The sequence below is a fragment of the Centruroides vittatus genome, unplaced genomic scaffold (assembly GCF_030686945.1).
Source record: "Centruroides vittatus isolate TY-2023 unplaced genomic scaffold, ASM3068694v2 contig_273, whole genome shotgun sequence".
Lineage (NCBI taxonomy): Eukaryota > Metazoa > Arthropoda > Arachnida > Scorpiones > Buthidae > Centruroides > Centruroides vittatus.
The window spans coordinates 891,663-914,743 of record NW_027121739.1 but is presented as its reverse complement, the minus strand read 5'-3'; the positions used below and the strand labels follow the sequence as shown (position 1 = coordinate 914,743).

General features: G+C 32.3%; 2 protein-coding genes and 1 long non-coding RNA gene across 4 annotated transcripts; 1 reads left to right on the top strand and 2 right to left on the bottom strand.

The window, feature by feature from the left end:
• Positions 1-4,835: 4,835 nt before the first annotated feature.
• On the bottom strand, positions 4,836-18,593 carry LOC136971857 (patched domain-containing protein 3-like). Of its 2 annotated transcripts, XM_067266360.1 has the most exons (4): positions 18,499-18,593; positions 8,458-9,463; positions 8,056-8,379; positions 4,836-6,892 (listed from the first exon to the last, which is right to left on the bottom strand). In XM_067266360.1, the coding sequence occupies exons 2-4, from the start codon at positions 9,452-9,454 to the stop codon at positions 5,559-5,561; spliced, it is 2,655 nt and encodes an 884-aa protein (XP_067122461.1). In that variant the 5' UTR covers positions 9,455-9,463; positions 18,499-18,593; the 3' UTR covers positions 4,836-5,558. The 2 variants fall into 2 exon arrangements, with proteins under 2 accessions (XP_067122461.1, XP_067122462.1); XM_067266361.1 differs by lacking the exon at positions 18,499-18,593 and having other exon boundaries at positions 8,458-9,649.
• Positions 16,547-16,962, bottom strand: LOC136971933 (uncharacterized). The gene is made up of 2 exons (XR_010880244.1): positions 16,858-16,962; positions 16,547-16,779 (listed from the first exon to the last, which is right to left on the bottom strand). It is a non-coding gene; the product is annotated as an uncharacterized lncRNA (long non-coding RNA).
• Positions 18,594-21,672: 3,079 nt separating the features above from the next.
• On the top strand, positions 21,673-22,881 carry LOC136971914 (uncharacterized). The gene has a single exon (XM_067266438.1). It carries the CDS (start codon positions 21,673-21,675, stop codon positions 22,879-22,881), a length of 1,209 nt encoding a protein of 402 aa, XP_067122539.1.
• Positions 22,882-23,081: the final 200 nt, after the last annotated feature.

Sequence of the window (23,081 nt, the reverse complement as noted above, 5' to 3'; positions counted from 1 at the left end):
CGTGCGATTATTTATTGTGACATTGTCAATCCCGGCTCTAATTTTAATCATCTTTTAATTTTAAAAAGTCACGTAACTTATGATACAGGCCAGACTTTTGTATATATTTAATCGGGGTCTCTGGCCCCCTAAGCTTTCAATGTCTGGTCTGCATTTTAGTGTTCTTTTGCCCTATATATCATACTTTTCCTGGTAAAAATCGAGTCATGCCGGCCGTCTATCTAACTGCGTTCTCGAGATAAATGAAGGACAGACATGAGGATGGACGATAGTGGTAATGTACAGGTCTACATTTGAAAATTGCAATTTGATAGGTAATTTGAATTGCAATAGGTAATTTGAAAATTGCAAACCAAAAATGTACTTTGTTCAAAATAGATTGCAATCTTCTCGTAATGCTCTTCAAATCTGGCTTTTTCCTGGCGCATGTTGGCAAATTCGTAAAACTAATTAATGTTAGAATTCGAACACGAAATTATAAACCATTTGTACACATTTATAACAAAGTACTGTAAAACGAAAATAAAATTTATTTTGAACCGTTCGTATCAGTTTTAAACCATACAAATTTATATGTATGGAGCCGTTCAGTAATTACTTGTACAGTATGAGAGCCAGGGGGTGGCGAAAAAGGCATCGTTGTACGCAACAGAGAAGGGGAGGGTCAAAAATATCTTAGAAATGAATTTATTTAATGGACGGTCTGTGTTCTGCGACCTTGATGACACAATATATCAGACAATTCTATAACTTTATAAATGAAAAAGTAACTTCAACCATACAAGTGTTCTAATATATTTTTTTATAATAAACAGTAAAAAGTTAAGTAAAAATAAGTCAAAGTTTTATAATTATTAAGAGGTTAATAATATTTTTAGTGTTTAATTCGATTGGTTTATCTCATAGATGGCGTTAGTGTCTAAAAGCTGACATAATAATATTAATAATAATAAATGTTTGTAGATGGCGTTAATTTCGGAGCCGTAGATAGATTGGTCATTCATTCTTTACTGCGATTCGTTAAAAGTTCGTCATGCTTTATAGATTAGTTTCTAACTCGGACCAGTGAGTTTTTGGATCTAACATTGAAACAGAATTTGAAATAAGAAGGCCTAGAAATGATGTGTTAGATTGGTCACTCGGTGTGATAAATCCTTACGTGAGATAACTTTGGTAGCCATGTAAATCAAATACTATAATATAACAAACATTAAAACGAAAGCCTTATAAAGAATTTGGTTATTTCAGCCTACCATTATCACGTTTATCGCGATACTCGGATAATACGAAATGGCACAAATTCAACGGTCAAGTAGACACCAATTGAAAGTATATTTTCAATTTTTCAGATATCATAATATTTTCTAATATTAACTCTAAGAAATTGCACCTTTTACAGCCGAATATCAAACGGTAATCTGCCAACCAATCAAATTTCCCAAAAAAACGGACCAAATATTTAGACTCGGAATCCTCAGAAATCATTTAATTTATATTTTGTGTTCACCGATAACTTTGTATTATGTAATTTTCCTATTTAAATGCCACCATACCGGTGATACCGATAGTAAGAAGGGACTGTTGCAGAAGAAGATTAAAATTAATTCGATCAAAAGTAGTCGTTGACTTCCTCCTGAAAGAGAAGATGGTCAACGACTACTAATTAATACCGTTCTAGTATTAATATTTAAGAGATTCATGTTGGATAGATTGTGATGACCCTGCACGTGATTGAAGTTGCTAACCTTAACGTCCGAATGACTTCATATAAAACTTGTTTAAATTTAAGAAATCTTGTAAAACTGACAGGATAATTGCTTTTATGTGATAATAAAGTGTTTAAATTTTGGCAACAGCTTGTTTAAAATACGTGGAAAGTATATTCTCGTAAATATTGCGTTTATATAAAAACTATCGGTTTGCAATTAGAAAAAACTGTAGACCTATAAATTTCCACTGTTGTCGCCTGTTGTCTGTCTGTCTCTCCTTCCTTAAACTCGAAAAGGGAGTTAGATGAAAGTTGAGACCAGATATCGAAAGCTTAGGAGCAGGAGGCCCAGATTAACTATATTTAAACTTTGATTTAAACCGAAAGTCACGTTACTTCGATTCAAAATTTTCCCTAAACGAAGTTAGATAGATAACCAACACTACTCTATACTAACAGGAAAAGTATGATGTACAGTACAGGGCAGAATCACCACTAAAAGAATTAAGAACAATCTGACAAAAAGTTGTAGCCCGGCATTGTGACGATGTCACAATAAATAATCGCTCGTTAGAATTAGTTTGGTTTATTTGGTTATGGCAAAGCAACACGTGAGCGATCTGCCGAGGGGGATGCATCTCGGAAAGAATTTTATAGGAAGCTTACCCTATTTACGTGTTACAAACGTGAAGAAAATTGGGAAAACTCTATCCGGTCAGCTATACCCATAACCCACAACTAACTACCAGTGTTCGGTGGTTTTATCCATTTGGCTACTGAAGGATGCTTATTAAAATTAAGAAAGTACCGTTCAGAAGTAAAAAATCCGAGTTAGATATGGAAAATTAAATACTTTATAGGCTATTCACAGGCTTTCACAGGCTTAAACACTTTTCATTCCACGCAGGCAAGTGCTATATCGGTAATGATATAGCGCGTCTATTTAGCGCCATATCATTGTTGCAGTAATTAAGTGAATATAATATAAAATTTTTTTTAAAATTATAAATTTTTAGTAAAATTATATTTAGTTTATTTTGTTAACTTTTTGCCTATAGATGGCGCAACGTGTAACTCATAAAAGCGAAGGTTAAAAATTTATTTATAGAAATGCAAACGATATTTTGGGGTGGAATGTACGACATGATCTAAGTTAGAAGTATTTGAACGTAACTACCGAGTTTCCTAGCAATTGGTCGAACGGCATATGAATGTATAGCGAGCATACAAACAAACAAACATCCTCATTTATATATATATATATATTATTGTAATTGGGAGACAAAAATATTATGCAGACAGCGTAGGTTTATTATATTAAACAAGTCTTCGATAAAGCTTCTTGACTTGTCATTTTGTTATTTCATTTAGTTAATATAGACATCAAGACCAAATTTTTTTCAGGTGTCAAACATTGATTGGGATGTAACGTGATACTTAACACAGAAAATGTTAATTTATCACATAAACTTTTTAATTCTTATTTTGTGGATTGTCTAATAAAATTTTAGTGCTTCTTCTAAAGGAAAAAATTTAGCAACGAATTGCTTAACTTTCCCGGCAACATCTAAAACTGCATGTGTGGCACCATCTGTTATTCTATTTTATTAAAAATAACTTTTTATATTTTTAATTATTATAAAATGACAGAAAGCTTAATTTTGAGGGTAAGGATGGATTTTGTAAAAAAATTTAAATGCTAATTTCTGTATCTACACGACAGCTTAAAAACTACATCCGTACATAGGAACCGTTAGAATGATTGTGAACTTCGTTACAGATGATTTTAAGCGACTAACATTTGTTGTTCTATCTCCCTTGTAAGATGAGACTTATCAACACTTAATAGTCATAAACATCCTAACATCAACATTCCAATTTCATAAAAGAAAGTACGTCACTCCAGAAAATGGCTGTTGTTTAGAGGTGGTGGTTATCGTAGGTTCGACTTTATAGAGAAATAAAGAGATCATCATCCGTCATTTCAACCACACTAATTTAGTGATTCGAATAAATTAAAGAAGCCACCCCTCATACTTTTACTGTAATAACTGCTGTTGTAAATTATTATCAATCATTAAATGCGTTTAAGTGTTGTAAATAAAGACTTAATTCTTACGTAAGACACCTAAGAGTATAATATGTATACGTCATACATATGTAAATGTGTTAAAGCTATATTATGTCTTAAATATTGGAAAATTTTATTACTAATTAAAGTTCTAAAGATCGAAATGAAATCCGAGAAATTATTTGATGTATTCTTTCACTTTAAATTAAATAATAAGTATTTAAATTTAAAAAGTTATAAAATAATATATAACTTTATTAAGAAAATATTTACATCAATTTTAAAAAATTTGAATATTAAACACTTCTTAAATTTCTTTTCAAATATATTTCAACAATTATAAAATGTAAATACGTTACATTTTCAGTAAATTGTAATACAAATTTTTGTATAAAAATTTTATTTACAATATCTAAATATATCTGTATATCGATCTTTACCGTGTAACATATCGAAGAGATTTCACGTGTATAAAAGCGTTTAATCACGCTTATGTATACAGGTATACCTCGAGTTACGTCGTTCTCGATTATAGGTCGTTTGTCAAAAAACTATATGGAAAAATAAAAATCAAGTTTAAGTCATTTTATTCGACTTTACATCCGTCCGCCACAAATATCGAAGTCGTAATATCACTAGAAAAGCGTTAAAAGCACATAAAATCATATTAAAATATGTACATTTACAGTAAATGTTAATATAATCATCATAAATCCTAGAGAACAAAACGTGAAAACATCTGTGTTTCATGTGTTGTCGTCTTATTTAGCGGTCTTTAAGTGCTCATTATTGGCGTTTTCCACCATAGTTTCGACTTACGTCGTAACTACACAAGTAAATTCGACTTACGTCGCCTCTCCTGGAACCAATTACCGACGTAAGGCGAGGTAAACCTGTAAACGTGTTGCACGAATATTGCTGTTAGGAAGATAAACGACGTGTTTGATTACATGTGTCAAATTCATTATGAAAACAAATCGACAATAAGGAAATATCTTATCTAATAAACATGACACTTGAACAGATTGAAAGACATACAGCAATAAACAACTGTAGTTAAACGAGAGATTATTTATTGTTACACGGTCACAATGCCCGGCTGCTATTTTTAATCATATCTGGTCTCGGATTTCATCTATCTAACTCCGTTGTCGAGATTAACGAAAGACAGAGAGATAGACAAACGGACGGACGGCAGTGGGATTTATAGGTCTCCAATTTAAAATTAAACTTATGTTTAATTCCGGAATTAAATATATTAATGACAGAAGAACCCTTTTCTATCGTATTATTACTAAAATCTATAAACTCCCACTGTCCTCCCTCTGTCTGTCTGCTGTCTGTCTGCTGTCTGTCACTCCTTAATCTCGAAAACGGAGTTAAATAGATGAAAGAAGAGATTAGATATGAAGGCCCCGAATAATTACTAATTAGAATAATCATGATATGTTAAATATTTTCGGTTTAATTCAAAAAAATACAAATCATTTTCTGTCTTTTGTATAAGAAAATAACACACGAAGACGTACGATATACATTTGTATAGACGAACATGAAAAATTAATACCCGTAATGTTAATCTTCTTTAACAAATATAACCCGTATAATCGAAGATTTTTTATGTACTGTACTTCCTTCTCTTTACATGAAGGTAATGCTTTGTTTTCTCTTATATCTCTTGAATATCTTCTCGAGTTGTTTGTTAATGTCCTCTAGTCCCCACAACTCATAATTTTCATTCAAAGAGGAGGGGAAATACTGTACAAAATATAGCTTATATTAAGTACTGTCACAATTGGACACTACAATGAATTTCGTCTGTTCTTGCGCATCTTTACTTCTTTCGACTGCGTGATTTGTCTTTCTTTTTCTCCCAAATGTTATTAATAAATTCGGCAAAAAGTTGTCTAAAAATACAAACAAAAGTGGCAATAAAAGTATACTGTGATATGCCGCAATAGTTATCAAGAGGAAAACTATTTTCACGAAGCATAAAAATATGTAACTAGGGCATGCTAGAATAACAACAACACCCAAAATAGTGGTGACGCTACCTTGAATGATAGGTGTACCCACAGAATGGAGAGCATTTTTTAGTCGTTCCAAATTGGATTCTTCTTCCGATTCTAGGTAAGAGGATGCCATGTGGGCTACGTAATCCACGGAAAAACCCACACACATAATTAAGATCATCATGGAAACGGTGTCCAAATTTACGGACCACAGCGACATATACCCTATGACGCCAATTTCTATGGAAATCATGTTGACGATGGCTGCGATGAAGCATCTTACGTCCGGTATGAAGACAGTGATGAGAAACAACATGGTGCATCCACAGATCAGTAAGGTTTGTTTAGCAATGCTACCTATTGTGAGAAACTGGTCGTAAAAGGGGAAGAAGAATTGGCTCAAGAGTATGGGGAATGAGGCGTTATTTATTATCTCCCTCAATTCTACTAACATGAATTTGGCTTCGTTAAAATCACCCGTAATATAAGTTTGAATCAAGAATCTCGAAGCCAAAATCTCCGTGTAATTTTCATTAAAAACGATATCGTTTTTAAATCTTTCAGCGGGAGGGTAGCGAAGGAAGATGTTTTTCAATGCATCCATCCAATCTTCTTTCTTGCTCATGTTGTATCTATAAAAATAAATGGAAGCTCTGTTATCTTCTTGAAATTTTTTGTAATATCTTAACCAAGATTCCGTCAGATCTTTGTTAGCGATGTGTGTAGACTTTTCGAGCTTTTCTAGAACTTCTTCCACTTCTTTTCTAACAAGAGGATCAGCGTAGTTTATGGTCGTGGGTATGACTACTTGTATTCTATCACGATACTGTCTGAAATCGTGAAAGAAATTATAGAGAAACGAAGATGCATAAGAATTGTAAGGTGGAAACAGATTCAATTCGGTTCCTTCTATTAAATGGAAGCATCCCCAAATTGCAAATGATAAATATCCGACGTAAGTGAGAAGTATTAAGGCGCGAAACCAAAGCAATGTTAAATAATAGCTGAGAACATCTCGAAAGAAGGTCATTATTTTATCATTTTGGTAATCATTTCCGTCAGAAGTGTAGCAAAAAATCCTTTGAACGATGCTATCCTTATCTGAAGTAGTAAAAAAGAATTAATATTACATAAATATGTTTTATGATTAAAATATGACTTAATTACTAAATGTTTCATCGAAAACAGTCTAAACAAATTGCTTAACAGTTTGGGAAGTGCTCAAGCGATTACATAAATAAACTTGCATATCTTAATTATAATTAATTTAATACCTTATGATAACAATTAAGATTAAATTATCAAAGGATATTATGCCTTAAAATGATAATTTCGATAGTGTAAAATAAATGTAGGAAAGGCAAATCCCATTTCTCTTATACATTATGTGTGAGAGAACATAAATGTATATATTCAACACACTTTACATGTTAAATAACATATTTATATTTTATCTAAAAGTAGTATTGATAATATATCTTAGTATTGATGCAAGACCGTATCTATCCCAAAGAATGAAATAATTAAATAAAAATTTATCGACGTGATTATTTGTCTCTAAGTTCCCTCTTTTGCGCCTAGTCTCTAATTAGCGAGATTGAGGCCGAAGTTTTAAACGTGAAAACGTGTACGTCGGACGTTCGGTGCCGCTTTCCTGTAAGCCTACAAGTGACAATGGCGTTTGGAAAGTCGGTGGAATCATGCTCGACATTCCAAACGCCATTGTCAAACTTCTAGGCTTACACGAAAGCGGCGCTGAACGTCCGACGTACACGTTTTCACGTTGAAAACTTCGGCCTCAACCTCGCTATTATCGAGTAGCAATATGTATAGCCGAGAGTGTCACGTGAAACCTTTCACTCGACGAATTCGCGTTGTTACTCACATACCTACAGATTAACATTCGTAAAGGGAATTTATTTAAATAATAATATTCGTAATTATAAAAATTTTAGAGTTTTCACAATTTGCAGGTTACATACTACAGAAACACAAGATCTCACAATGGAGCCGAATTTTTAGGTTCTTCCTGGATTAAATATGTAATATTGTTATAAAATCTTTCTGGCATTGTACAGTTTAATATATATATAAATTGCGCAATAATTTAAAATATTCGTAAATAGAAAAAAATCCCATGTACTTGTTTAATCTGAATAAAATATTCGCTAAGGCTAGACTAGGCGTTTAAGAAAATAATTACGTGATTACATTGACCAATATTATGATAATTTTCTACAGTAAAAAACAGTTGAAATACTTACTTGGCGGTTTTAAGCGGACACAAAAGAGAGAATGGAAATTTCTCTCTTCGGCGATTCCAGCAATTGCGAGAGCAGCACTAAAAAACGTCACCTGGTACAAGTAAGTGAAGAGAATTCCGGTGGCTGCGAATCCGCAAAAAATCTTTACAGACGGAAATGGCGTCATAAATCCAAGCATAAACGATAAGAAATTCGTAAGTGAAGTAATTGTGATGGACACTGAAACGTCCGATAGAGTACTTGCCAATCGTTCCTCCGTTTTCTTATTAGGATTTGTTCTCTTCCAGGCTGCCAGCACTACAAAAGTATCATCTAAACCGATGCCTAGAATATACAAAAAGCTTCCTTATGAGTTAAATTAGTTAATTACCGGATAAATACCAGCTTAAAAATTAAACTTACCAAGCAGCAAGAACGGTATGGCCGTGGCTAAATCTATAAAAGGGATGCCAATGTAGAAAGTCACTCCAACGGAGCTGAAAATGGCCAACCCCACAGATATTACACTGGCTACTCCTAACCACGGTTTACTCCTCAACCAGTCTTTAGTTAACGTTGTAAGTACGCAAAATATTAGCATGACGAATAATAGAATGACGTAATACGGTATGACATCGATCATCATATTGTTTATTTCTCTTTCGACGGAGGAAGAAACGAAATAGTAAAAGGTGACTTCGGGAAATTCCCTCTTGGATATACTTTGCAGAAATGCAGTTTCCCAATCGATGGCTTTCTTTAAATTTTCTTCACCGTCGTCGTTCAAGTAGTACTCTAATCTGCAAAGCTTAACCGATACGGCAAATCCTAAATCGTCGACCTTAACACCCGCCAGATTGCCAGCAAAGTATTTGAAGGAGTAAGTGTCCTCGTTAATCGATATAGGAAATTTCACAAAGGATCGTTTCTTTTCTATGTCCTTTATCCTTTTCCTCAAAGAAAACACCTCATTTCCGAAGCATTTCCCATTATTTTTAGCGCACAGATCTTTGTAGAACAACTTTTCACCTTTCCAGTCGATGCTTACGTTGTTTACCACGTCATCAATGGTTTTTAACGAATTTAACATGGATTCTCTCAATATCGATCCGCCATCTTTAGGATAAACCAAGATCCATGCCAATTTCCCTAAACTCGTCAGCCTTCCAGGATCGAAATCGTTGGATTTGTTCAAGGGAAATATTTTGTTGATAATTTCTCTTTCCACAAAGGCTCGACTATTTGTTGGATTGTATAAATAATCTGCATCCTGTTCGTAGGTAAACTTCAAAAATCCTGTCATTAATATCAAACTTAAGAGGAATGGTACGATCATGAAGGGAAGAGGATGTCTTCCTATCACAAATCCCAAGCTTCGAAATTTACTTTTTAAGATTCTTCCAATTGAGATGCATCCCATTTTTGTAATCTAAAATTTAAAAAATACTTATTAAAAGCGATTAATTTACCTTAAAATAATTAAATGAGATCAAACGAGACTGAATGTAATTAAATATGTCGTAGACATTGGAATAATGGCCATGTTATTGACCTTATTTTCTGACCAATCGCTTGCCACGTTTCGTGACTCCAACGCCAGTAACTGAATTATTATTTTATTTAATGAATTTAAGAAAAATCAAAGTTCGTAACCTAAAACTATGATTTAAAAAAATCTCATACCCCTATTTTGTGGCTTTAAAACATAATTAGAACCCTGCTGTATAACGAAATATATTAAAAGTCCTGTCGTGGATTGCAAAACAAATTAAAAGTAGAACGAAAAAAACATTAGAAATAAATTAAATTAGAACTAATTTCAAATAAAATTTCTTTTAATTGTACATTAAATTCATCGATAATGTTTAAACGTAATAAATCTCATTAAATTGGACTACTAAACACTTAAAGGTAAGGGCAGCAAATGCTGTATATCATGTATTATGCGCCCTTATAGGCGATTAAAACAATTGTAAATACAAGAAATTTGCTGAAATCTGCTATGGTTCACTTTCATATATTTATTTATTATTATTTATTATTTATTACAATTATTTATTTATTAGAAACAAACAAATAAATAAATAATTGAAACAAGGAAAAACAATTTTACGGGGAAAATATAAATTTAAAAAATAATATTTAACCTATTAACATATTTATTGATATGAAAAAGTTATTTAAATCGCGTGTCCAGATATCACCAGACATAGAAGAGATTTCAACATTTCTTAAACCAAAAAAATTCACGTGATTACTTATAAATAATTCGTCACGTGATTTCTATAGTAGTTTATCAAGTCTAGTAATTTGGTGGTACACCCCACGGGCCTTGAACCCCATTCATATTTGTTAATGGGGTGTAAATAATTTGAGTGATTGACAAATAATTTATTCCACTTCCAGGAAAATTGTCGTACACCTGTCTTTCGCTTTTGGCAGGAGCTTTTTAATTGCAACTAGAATTTAGCAGATGTTTGGGTTTGTGCATTCTGCAAAAAATGGAACTAAAAATATATTTTTCAGCCATACCTAAGACTGTCAAACTGTCAATCTCTGATGCGACCTTGGAAATATCAATGCCAATGCCAACACTCATAATGGGCTTTATAATTTCGGTCGATAAAAGAAATAACCATCGCGTTTCCTGGTAAATCTGGTGAAGCGCGAACCACGACCGACAACCAGATTTTGTCCAGCTTTATTGAAGCCACTTTACTTGTCACCTAACCTCTGAGTCGTGGGTTCGAGCCTCACCGGCAGGGTATTCTTCACATGGTTTTCTAACCTAAATTGTGGTCAGTTTCCCCTAGTGTTTTTGGGGTGTCGCTTTGCCTTAAACCAAACAATACAAATACAAATACCAATACTAAACAATGCGTCATATGTGTCATTTCAAACGATATACACGAAATTCCATTGTCAGTTTAAGTAAAATCAATGTACAAACTTCATTGTTGTAGCATCCATCAGATACAACAACTTCCAACACAGCATACAAGTTGCAGGTGAGCAGACGTCTTATCTTACTACCCGTTAATCTTGTTATAAATTTAAATGTACCCACTGTCTTTGACGCACTTACCTTACTTGTATTCAAATTAGTATTGTCAAAATTATGTAAATTGAATAAGATTGATGTACAATTTTACTGTTAATTAATTTAAGTAAACTTTATTCTAAAATTAATCGCGATTAACTTAGTTATCAGTAAGCGTTAAGTGCAGTTAATTTAACCATAATTAATTTTTGATTAATGCATTAATTCGAATTAAATTGGAAATTATTTTCAAATTAATTACATTTTAGCTTTAGTTTAACTATAATTAAATTTTCCATTAATAATTAAAGTCAGATATATCTTAAAATTAATTAAAATTAGTTAAAGACTGATATTTGATTGGAAATTAAGCCAAATTTAACTACAGTTAACTAGTATACTGCATTCTTTCTCGTTTAAGTAATATTAAATAAAGCTAATTAGAATTAATGTTTTACCTTACAAATACACGAAAAATAAATCTGGAAATGTGGATCGAACTTTATAATAAATTTTCCCGTGGATTTTCCTGGTAAGGAAAGTGTATCAAGGTTGCAATTAACAACCTTGAATCCTTCGAACCATATTCTTTTCAATGCCACTACCTTCGATTAAGTTATAATTAGGTTCCAAGTAATTGTTCCTCGTTATAACGCATGAGTGTTGCATCTTATTCATTATTCTGGAATATGATGATTTAATTTACGATATAAGCAATATTTCAACCCTCTTAAAGGCTAAATTTTATCGTAAGGAACCATTAAATATACATTAATAATTACCTCATATTATACTCTATTCGTTATTCTTTACTTGTTATAGCGAATAAGGTAAATTAGCATTAAAAAATATTATTAAATAAACTAATTTCTTGAGATTATTACTCTGTACAAAGATGTTTATGACCTGAAAGACTTGGAAACTTCGGAATTTACTTAAAAAATAATGAATATCTGTATTCTTGATGGGTTCAATCTGGTTCCAAGTCTTTGGAGCCAGATTTCTGTCGTAATTTCTCTTAAAATCCTTAGAGTAGAACGGAATATAATTATATTTTCATTGTCGTAATTATCTCCCTGCTCTGAGGATTCTGAAGTAACGTACTTACCGAAACAATAGAAGATTGAAATGAATAGTTATTTATATAAGCTGAATGACAGGTTGACAGTTTTACTTCATTGTAACCGGTATAATTATCCCCCTCTCGTTCGTTATAAACAGTTAAACTAGTAAAAGTTGGGAATGACGTTGTGAGAGGGTTGAAATTTCGAATTTTTACGTTTCGTTACGTAAGTCGAGACTACGGTTAAGTGTGTCAACGTTCTTTAATGAATATTTTAAGCTTTTAAACATTAAGAGGTGGAGATCGAGATCGTATTGTCGTGTCGTGATTAGTGGGAGGAGGATGTTAGTCATCAATACCAGGAAAATCAGGTAGAGGAAGAGCAAAGAATATGGAGAGGTTGTGTAGAAGAGGACAACAGATCCTGGATAATACGTATTATCCAGGGATGCTTATTATTCCATGGATAATACGCATCCCTGCAGAGACAGTATAGAAAATTTTATATAAAAAAACACAAATTTAAAACTCATTATAACGCTACAAAATTAATTAGTATTTAATTAACAATAATTAATTGCACAAAATAAGAGAGTAAAGGTTCAACACATAATTACATTTTACATAAATCTTATTTATTTACCTACTTCAAATATTAAGAAATAACAAATTAATTAGTTAAGTAATAAAGATTAAATTTATGCGGTAGGAGCAAGTTGCCATTATTAATTAATTAACTAATAAACAACAAACAACACTTAAGATTTAATTATTAATGCACTTGACACAATTTCCAGATAATTATAATAAATGGAAATTACATTAATAAATAAAATATCTGCATAAAATTAATTAATTAAAGCGATTTTAATATAAACTGATTTTGGTGGGCGATCTGCTCACGTGTTTCTTACCCCATCAAACCAAAGGAAAGGGCTTTTTATAGGAAATTGGTCCTATTTAAATGTTAGAATTTCCTTAAATTATATTACTGAATTAAAGAATTATTATTATATAAGATAACAATAGAATGTAGGTAAACATTTCTTAAAAAGTAATTTTTAATCAATAATATAAAATAAAATTTTTTTTTCCATCTACACGCTTTTGATATTTACAGGTTGAAATCTATATCACAGTGTACTGTACATATTTCAAATGTCCTTCGATAAACAGGTTACTGGATATATAATATTTATAATATGAATAATTTAAGGAAGTAAATGAATAAAATTCATAAAACAAAATAAATCATTATCGAAATGGATATCGTGCTACGAAGTGGATACAGGAAAAAATTTTATATTCTGTTCACGAAATACATTAAATATATGCAGTAATTTACTCAATTAATTTTAAATACGTTGCTTATGATGTCATTTTAGTCGTTCCTATAAACATTTGATGTAATACCAAAGATCATCACTACTATAAAATATCAAAGGTGAAAGTTTACCACTACAAACTCACTCCACATAAACTTCTGATGCCATTATTATTATTAAATATAACAAAACTAATGAAGGAAATTAAATGTAAAAATATATTTAAAATTTCTATTAATAGAAAACAGTACTCTTATAGGAAACTTTTACAGATTTAGTGTTTCACTTCTTATTTAAATGTATATAAAAATTATAGAAATAAATATGCTTTAGACCAGATTATTATGTAAAATAATTCATATATGTGCTTAGAATGTATTAATTAGTTTTAACCTAGCAAGTGAAGTGAACTAGGTACCGTACACTTCACATAGGGAACTGAGTTAATGTAGGTAGTATATTAAATTAATTAAATTATAAAAATAGAATAACTTACGTGTATTTTTCCATCCAAAAGAGTAATTTTTGAAAAGATAAAAATACCCATTTAGTAACAATAAATACGGAAGAATTCAGCAGAGATTCTAACAAATGATACTTTACAATAATTTTTGCTTCTATTTATTTATACGTTTCAGGAAGACGAATGATGTGTTTACATAATTCCGCTTCCTGTGACGTCAGTTACTTTATTTTTAATTAAATCAAATACAGATAAATACTGTTACATTAGTTTAATTGATTTTAAATTTAAAATTTCAGACTTAGAATTAAGTAGTGAAGTAGCCTATACAAGTGATAATATATATTACAATAGACGTGGGCTATATACAGAGAAGGTCAGGAGGCACTTTTGTTTTTCCTTTTTTTTTTTTCGTATGGCAATTCGATAAAGGAATGCTATTTCTGCAAGGGAAAATTTATTACAGTAGTCGTTACACTGAAGCAACTAAGGTCCACGCTCAAGGAGGTGGTCCAGGAATAGTTCACTTTTTAATTCGTGCTCGTGCGCTATTTGGAAGATGCCACGTGTTGGAATGGAGTTTTCAATGGCATATTACGCGTATTCTTTATTTATAATTACGAAAATAGATAAGAAGATAAGTAAGATAAATGTAAGTAGAAAAAACATCTGAGTCCCTATAATGAATAAACTTACGAGTTACTGTTCTGTATTGTGTTATACAGTATAATATAACCTATTGCCGATCGCAGTTATTACATTTGACAGTAATTACCACGCGCGGTTTCCATCTCCTTTGTTGTTAATCTTACGTGAAAAGCTAGGTTCAAAACTCGGTTAACCAAGAAATACCGTTAAAAGTTGTTAAACCGGTTTGAAACGTATTATTTACGTTCTTAAATAAACTGATTTTTGGGCTCCCTTTGTGTATTCTACAAGCATGGAATATGTAAAATATATAATAAATTAACTCTGTTATAATTAATTGTAATTAGAATTGAAAGTATAATACATTTGCTTGATTATCACTGTTAACAGAAGCAATGTGCGAGTAGATCTATGTATAAGATTAACCTTTCCTAATGTACAGGTCTACTTAAAATGAATTATTTATAATATAATTGATTAAATATTACATAAAATATATTTCATAAAAAACGAAATACATTTTATGTTGTAAATATTAATAAATTTCCATCAACACGGTTGTTAGCAATACACGAAATTTATGAGCAAAAACAAACGATTGCGTGCTAAACATTTCAAACACGCAGCAATAAAAAGTAGCATTTGTATGCAAATTTTTTTTGTGTTGAACGTTTGATTGTCTATCCATAGGATTTTCCAGAAAATATTACGTTACATCAATAGAATTGATGGAAAGATATAAACGATATTCACCAGTATATGACGAAATTTTATGCAATATATTAAGTGAAATATGAAGAAAATTTGGTAGTAGGGTCCTCTGGTAGTTAGAACTGCTAAATGAGAGAAGCAACGTGAAAAAAAAACTTCAAAAAGTCCTTGAAATTTACATACTTCATAGTGTTCACCGTTCATACACTGTTAATTATAAGTCCTTCATACCTAAACACATGACTATTTATTCATACCATTGTTATCTTAAATCAGAGAATGATGTTAATCAGTATAATTACTATAAGTATTATGTGGGGAGATAGAAACAATTTATGTTGAATAAAATTTCCTGTAATCAATTGCGAGTGAATAATTTTTACTGATATTTTCAAAAGAAAACGAGGCAATTATTATATGTTAATGATTATAATTACGCGTTGCTATATTGTTGTATTTAATGTTTTTTATAATTTTAATTATGTAAAGTTGAGTGAGATGGAAGACAAACAGCGATAAGTAAAGGAGAATTAAGGATAAGCAAGTAATAAGTAAGAAGTAAGTATTAATGCATCAAAAAATATTGAGTAATTGCAAGACACATAAGTAAGAAGTATGTGAGAAATAAATTAAACTTATCCCGTATTCTTTATAATATATAACTCGCAGTTTAAGGGGTTACACTTATACTGCGAGTTATACATTAAAAACAATATAAAATTCACTATTGAAGTAGAAGATTCACTCTTATCTTCAGAAAAATTTATTTTTATACAAAATGAAAAATTGAATTACAATTAAAAATAATTATTTATTTTATTTTTTCCCTGTGTTTTTTTAGTAAAACAGGGAAAGAAGTAAAATTTCTTCTTATTTATCTATTATAAAAGGAAAAAAAAATTATATTATTTTCCTTTTCCTTTCTATATTGATGGTAGTATTGTAATTAAATATTCAACGCAACATCACCTAAAATAAATTCAGCCAAACTTTATTTATTTATTATTATTATTCAAATAAATAATTATATAATACTTTAATCAACGAAGACAACGCTTTAATTAATTATTTATTCATTCAGTAAGTTCAAATAAACATATAGAGACATTAGTGTCGATATTCAATACAACTTACACGAACTGTCGCATTTAACAACAATATCGCCATATTTAGTCCTTCGTAATCTACAACATTTTTAACTTCTACTTTAAAATTATTACTCGTTTACTGATTTGATTGAACAGCAGCTTAACAGTCGGTGGTTTCCAATATAAAACACCATAATATCTTAATATCCAAGGAAAACAATAACAATTGGACTAAATATGGTGGATCAGCAGCTTAAAGGAAATTGTGTTTTACTTATATAAAGACTCTTAGTTTAATATATCAAATATTTGGAATAATGCAATTTCAATTGATTTTCCTGAACTATTTATATAATTTCCGAAGATCTTGGTCATGCTCTACATCTCAATTATTACTTATAGAACTTCTAAAAGATGGATATTTCCGAGTTAATATGTTATAAATTTATTTTAAAAAAATATGATTCAAAATATTTTTGGCCTACAATAAATGTAAAAATGGATTTGTTTACAAGTATTTATTATTTCATTTTCCTGCAAATTATTTAAATATTTTGTTGAATTTTTATGCATTTTATTAAGAAAAAAACCCAAATCATTAACATTTTCATCACGAAATTTTGCGTGTTTCGTGAGCCATTTCGTTCCTTTAAGTCTCTTTTAAATACGTTTTCTCTAAGAAACAAAGCGAAAAAATGCCTGAAAATTATAAGTTTGTCGACTTTTATGAGGTAAAAAATGAAAATTTCGTGAGAATACCGAAAATTTATGCAGATATATTCAATAATAAAGCATCTATGCTAAACTTTCTCTAGAAATTAGCATTTATATGTATATTTATTTATTTATAAACTAATTAAAATACAAATTAAATTTTTTTCTTGGAATGAATTTCGAAGAAATTAAAGAGAAATTTCTTCAGAAATTCCCTATAAATTTTTAACGAAATAGCTCTCTTCTACATCTGCTCTTCATAATAATAATAATGATAATCTTCTATTTATAAAGATTATGATAAATGTGACAATTTTAACCCAAAAATTATCGTAGGAACCATTTTAATTTATATACTAAACATAGGTAGGAGCATCGTTGTAAACCAAGACTTATCATTTCATAATTCTTTGTTTTTTCAAAATTGAATTAAAAGTATTTAATTTTAACAATAAATTTATAAACTTTAGCTTATAACCTTTTAAAAAATAACTGGTAAAAATGTCTTACAGTTGTTACATATTAGAAATAATAGCATTAAAAAGTCAAGGTCGTGTATCCAGTTTGACCGATTTTGCCGAACCCTCTCCTGGCTGGTCATTTTATATTTACAATTTCGTATTTCTAGGTTAGAATTAGAACATTTTAATGAGAAATTAATTCATCTTTAACACGCTTTCTTCTAATTAACCTTAATTATAATCTCTATACCCATCTCTATCTTATAATTAGGTTGTGTTCTACTTAAACAAGCTGAGGTGTGGTTTCAACCCTACAGGATCATCGATACTACTTGAAAGATGGCTATTATTTAATGCAATATTGAAGTTTTAAAAGTTCTTATTGACTGAAGTCGTCATTCAAGGTCACCCTGTTCTCCTTGACCTTGTTACTTTTTTTATTCACTAACAATGATGAGAGGGAAATCATTCGAACGAAACAAGACGTGAAAATATATCAAGAGTCGATGAAAAATTACACTGCGAGAAGGTGTATTGTGGTCAGGTAGTTATAAATCTAAGTTAAGTTGTCATTCATGTCACCTGGATATAAATTACAACTCTAACAATGACCTTTTTATGAAAGAGTATTGGGAAACCATTACAAAAAAAAACTTATTAGCCATTGATAAATAAACCTTATATCCCTGTTTACCGGTTTAATAAACTATTTGCAGACACATTCTTTTAATAAATAATATACCAGTTGACATATTCTTTCAACAAATCTACAGTTTATTTTTTATTATTTGTGAGTTCACCTAGCAAATTTACGATTATGCCCAATAGTTTAAAACATAATTCCCTCCAGGAATGAAATTTCCGATCATCAATTTAAGTATTATTCATATTATAATACAATAAGAGAATATTTTACCAGATAATATATTAAGTTAATTAATTAATTCTTACCTTAAAACACGATTAAAAGTGAAAATATTGCATTTATATTCGTAAAGATACTTGCAAGTTGCGAGAGATTCTGCCCATTGGGTGCAGTATACAATGCTTCTTTAAATGCAATACCCTTCGACAATTGTTCCCTCTGACGAGTACTTTCGGTACTAGAAACTTGTGTAATCAAGGAAGGTAAGGTCAGTTATTAACTTGCGAAATCGTATGGAAAAAAAATATTTAATGGTTTAGGATGAAATTATTCTGATAATAGCGGGTGTTTTGGGAAAAATGTTTATTTAATGATTTTCTCATTAATAGTACTTTGCCCTCTACACAAAGCAAAATACCATTTACAAATGGTGCAAATTACCTAATAAGTCTACACAATTTGTGAATTATGCTAATGAATGTAAGAAACCGGTACAATTTAAATCACCAGACATACAAAATGGCGTCATAGATACAAAATTAAACGTTACGCAAAGACGTTTAAGAGTCATAAGTTGATTAAAATGTCATTTAATGGTAGTTTTTAATTACTTATTCTAATTGACATGTGAAGGTGACAAATGTTAAGTTTTCTTCGGAATAATTTCTTTGAAAATTAATTACATTAGGACCTTAGTTATATAAAATCAGTGTCAAGAATTTGAAAAGTTGGAGGCTGCGTGAAGGTAATTTTAGGTTATAACTGCATGAAGGTCAGTTTCGTTAGAATTTTTTTTTTCTTTTTATGACTATAAAATCTTAATTTTAGTTTTTTATGTTGAGGAAAAGTTGACAATGTAACGAGTACGACAAATTTAAATTTTTACCTGCAATTACTTGTTAACATTTCCTACTTATCCAATAAAATTTCGATAGATATTAGCATTTTTTCCGACAAATTTCGTAAATAATTCATATTTTTTCAGCTAAATTCAACAGAAATTGGCAATTTTTCAGCATAATTACTTAAAAACGTTAATCATTTAAGATAAGTTGTTCCACTCAGCTTCAATGTATAAATAGCATGACTTCTGATTTGTATCGGAAGTTCGTATATAGCTAATCGAGTCGTCCTGCCCCTGCGATTTTTGGATCTGGTCTTAGTTTTTATTTATCAAACTTCTTTCTCGAGATTAAGGAAGGACAGACGGACGACTGTGGGAATTTATAAGTCTACAGGCCTACAACAAGATATTCAATCGTGAATTCTATCGAATGGATGGAAATATTTGAATAAATTATTCGAAATAAACCCTAAAATATTGAACTTACGCATCTTCTATTATAAATTTTAAATAATAAACGGGAAAGGATAGTCCATTGTACATTAAAGTTAATGTCGAATGTTACAGAAACTGAGTATGAATTAAGAAGGGAATTTTTAAAAATATTTTTCCAAATGAGGAGGAATTATTTTGCAATTTGGCACGAGATTTTCATACAAATATCCCAACAAATAGAGATATTCTTTCCACTGTGGAGAAAGTGAGATTTAATGACGTAATTAATCTCTTCGTTACGTTTATGTATTACGCCTAGTCCAATGTATAGAAGGCCCAAAAAACAGTTAAGTAAGTCGACAAAAAAAACCTTCAATTTGCCTTGTTCGGTAAACGTTGCTTCCAAATAAGTAAATATTCTTGGTGAACTGAAGTTTGGCCCCCTCCTTTAAATAATACGAAAGTAACATAGCTTTTTTTTGTGAACTTTTTTACAGATTAGTATGGAGAAGGATAGTATAACTGCCCAAGTTTCCGAGTTCTATCCTTAAAATCGTTAAAACGGGGTAAGTCTACCTTATACGTTGTTTAATTTACTTAATTTTATATAATTATTTATTAATTTCGTAAATGAAAAATATATATATTCATCTACTATCCTCTTCTTAACGAAACTCGATATAAAGATTTATAAAAAACTAGCAGACACGGCCACGCGTTGTTGTGGCTCAAAATATATCTATTATAAATGTATAACACTTCCCCCGTGGGGGGAATTTCAAAAAATCCCTTCTTAGTGTACATTCTCTTGCCCTCCTTTCGATCATCATAAGGTGGATATTATATTTAATGATCTTCCGGCCATGAAAGCGCCTGCCCTAGACGGCATTTCAACAAAACTGGTTAAGAAGCTCTGGGACCTGTTTCCTTCTGAATTACTGCATATGTACAACACTTGTCTGATACACGGCATCTTCCCAGATGCATGGAAAGTTGCCAAGCTGGTCCCCATCCCAAAGCCTGGTTCTACCACCTGTAGGCCGATTTCGCTGCTCCCTATCTTGGGGAAGGTGCTGGAGAAGTTAATTGCCACAAGGCTAACCTGGCACTTGGAAGTCACCCACCAGCTTCACCAGGCACAGTTCGGGTTCGGGCACCAAAAATCTTCGAATGACGCCATCAACAATGTCACTTCTACCATCCGCCAACTACTCTGCCAGCACAAATATGTCCTAGGCATTAGTCTAGACATAGAGAAGGCTTTCGACAGTGTCTGGTGGCCCTTAATCCTAAAGGGACTCAGTGAGTATGCCTGCTCCACGAACCTTTTTAAGCTTATATGGCACTATCTAAATAACCAAGCTTATATGGCACTACCTAAATTTTTTGCTGAGAAATGCTACCGACCTGGAGAATGACTAAAGGTCATTCTCCAGGTCGGTAGCATTTCTTAGCAAAAAACTGTCGTTAAGGGTTGCCCGCAGGGCTCTGTATGCGGCCCCCTTTTGTGGAATGTCACATTCAATGAATTTCTGAACTCCAGTTTTGGACAGGACTCACTCACCGCATACGCGGATGACGTTATGGTCCTGATTGGCGGCTCGACCAGAGCTGACCTGGAAAGGAAGGCCACTAATATCCTGCATAATATACATCACTGGGGCATTCGTCGCAAACTACACTTCAACCCGCACAAAACTAAGGGCATTATATTCACAAATCCCCGCAAGCCCAACCTCTATAAAAGGATCCCTACCATAAAAATGGATGGCCACTCCATAAAAATCAAGAAAACATTAAAATACCTGGGGGTCACTCTTGACTACCATCTTTCCTGGGAATAACATATTAGACACACCTGTGACAGAGTCAGTCTTATTTTTCATTCTTTCTCCAGAGTGGCCAAGAACTGCTGGGGCTTACCTTCGGAAGCCATGGGCATAATCTATGATACTATCTTTGTCCCCATCATTACCTACGGATGCGGCGCCTGGGGGAATGCTGTCACCAAATCCCACCCTCACCGGAAACTTATCTCTGCTCAGGGACTCAGAGGACTGCCCTATTACACATTGCTAAGGCTTACCGCACTACTTCCAATATCAGCCTCCAGGTCATGTGCAAGAGGCCACCGATAGACAAGGTCATTAAACTCTATTACGATATTTGGAACATCAAATGGGGCAAGAATATTAACACTAGTATAGGTGTTATTCAGGCTGATGTGCTCAAACGTCCCATCGACATTAGCAATGCACCTTACCCGAACGATATTACCAACTTCTCCCACACTTTCCTCTCTGAGCCTTCTATTAGCATCTACACCGATGGCTCCAGGGCTGGTAATCAGGTGGGATGCAGCTTCATCGTCTATCAGAATGATACTGAGATTTTCCAACGTAGGGCGAGGCTGTTTGGCGGCTGCTCGGTCTTGCAGTCTGAGCTGCTTGCCATCAAGCTGGCCATCGACTGGTGCTTCACAAATTACCACAATGTAAACATCGCTCTTTACTCTGATAGTAACTCTGCCATCTCCCTCCTAGGCCGTAGGAACATGTACCCCATTGCTAGGAAAATCCAGGAGGATCTCAAAAAGTCGGATAACTCCATCTGTATTAATTGGGTCCGGGCCCACCAAGGAAACATCAGCAACGAAAGGGCCGACGCCCTTGCTAAATCTGCTGCCACCGATGATACACTTCCTATTGAATATAACAAGCTAAACTTACAGACCATCAAAAAACTTTTGTGGAATGATCTACTCGCCAGCTGGCAGCAAGACTGGGACCTAGCCCAAAACATTACTTATCAATTCTTCCCGGACATCTCCGCAATTTACTCCTACAAGTGGATTACCCCGAATTTTCAGCTCACTCAGTTCTTATCAAACCACGGCCGATTTAATGCCTACCTAAGACGTTTTGTCAACCCTCAAAATAGTGGCATTTGCCCTGATTGTAACACCCAGAACGGCAGCCTGCACTACATCCTGGACTGTGCAATGCTGGAGCCTGAAAGGGCACTTCTCTGTATCCTGGTAAACCACAAGCAAGGCCACTGGCCTCAGGACCACTATGGATTCTTAAACGACCTAATTAATGATAAAGAAACTTACGACCAATTTATTCTCCTCATCAATCACTACAATAAGAGGACAAACGTCTCCACGCGCAACTCTCCTTCAAACTAACCATCATCTTTCTTTCTTGTTCACAGTGTAATTACTGTAATCTATTGTCGTCGTCTCTATTCCTCTGTACTCGGGTATATTTCTTTTTATGGCATACGGCATTATTCATTGTAATACTGATATCCTGTCATTGTATGCAATCTTGGTAACTGCAAACATCACTATGTTCATTTTCTGCCAAGGTTTTGCACTCCTTTGTA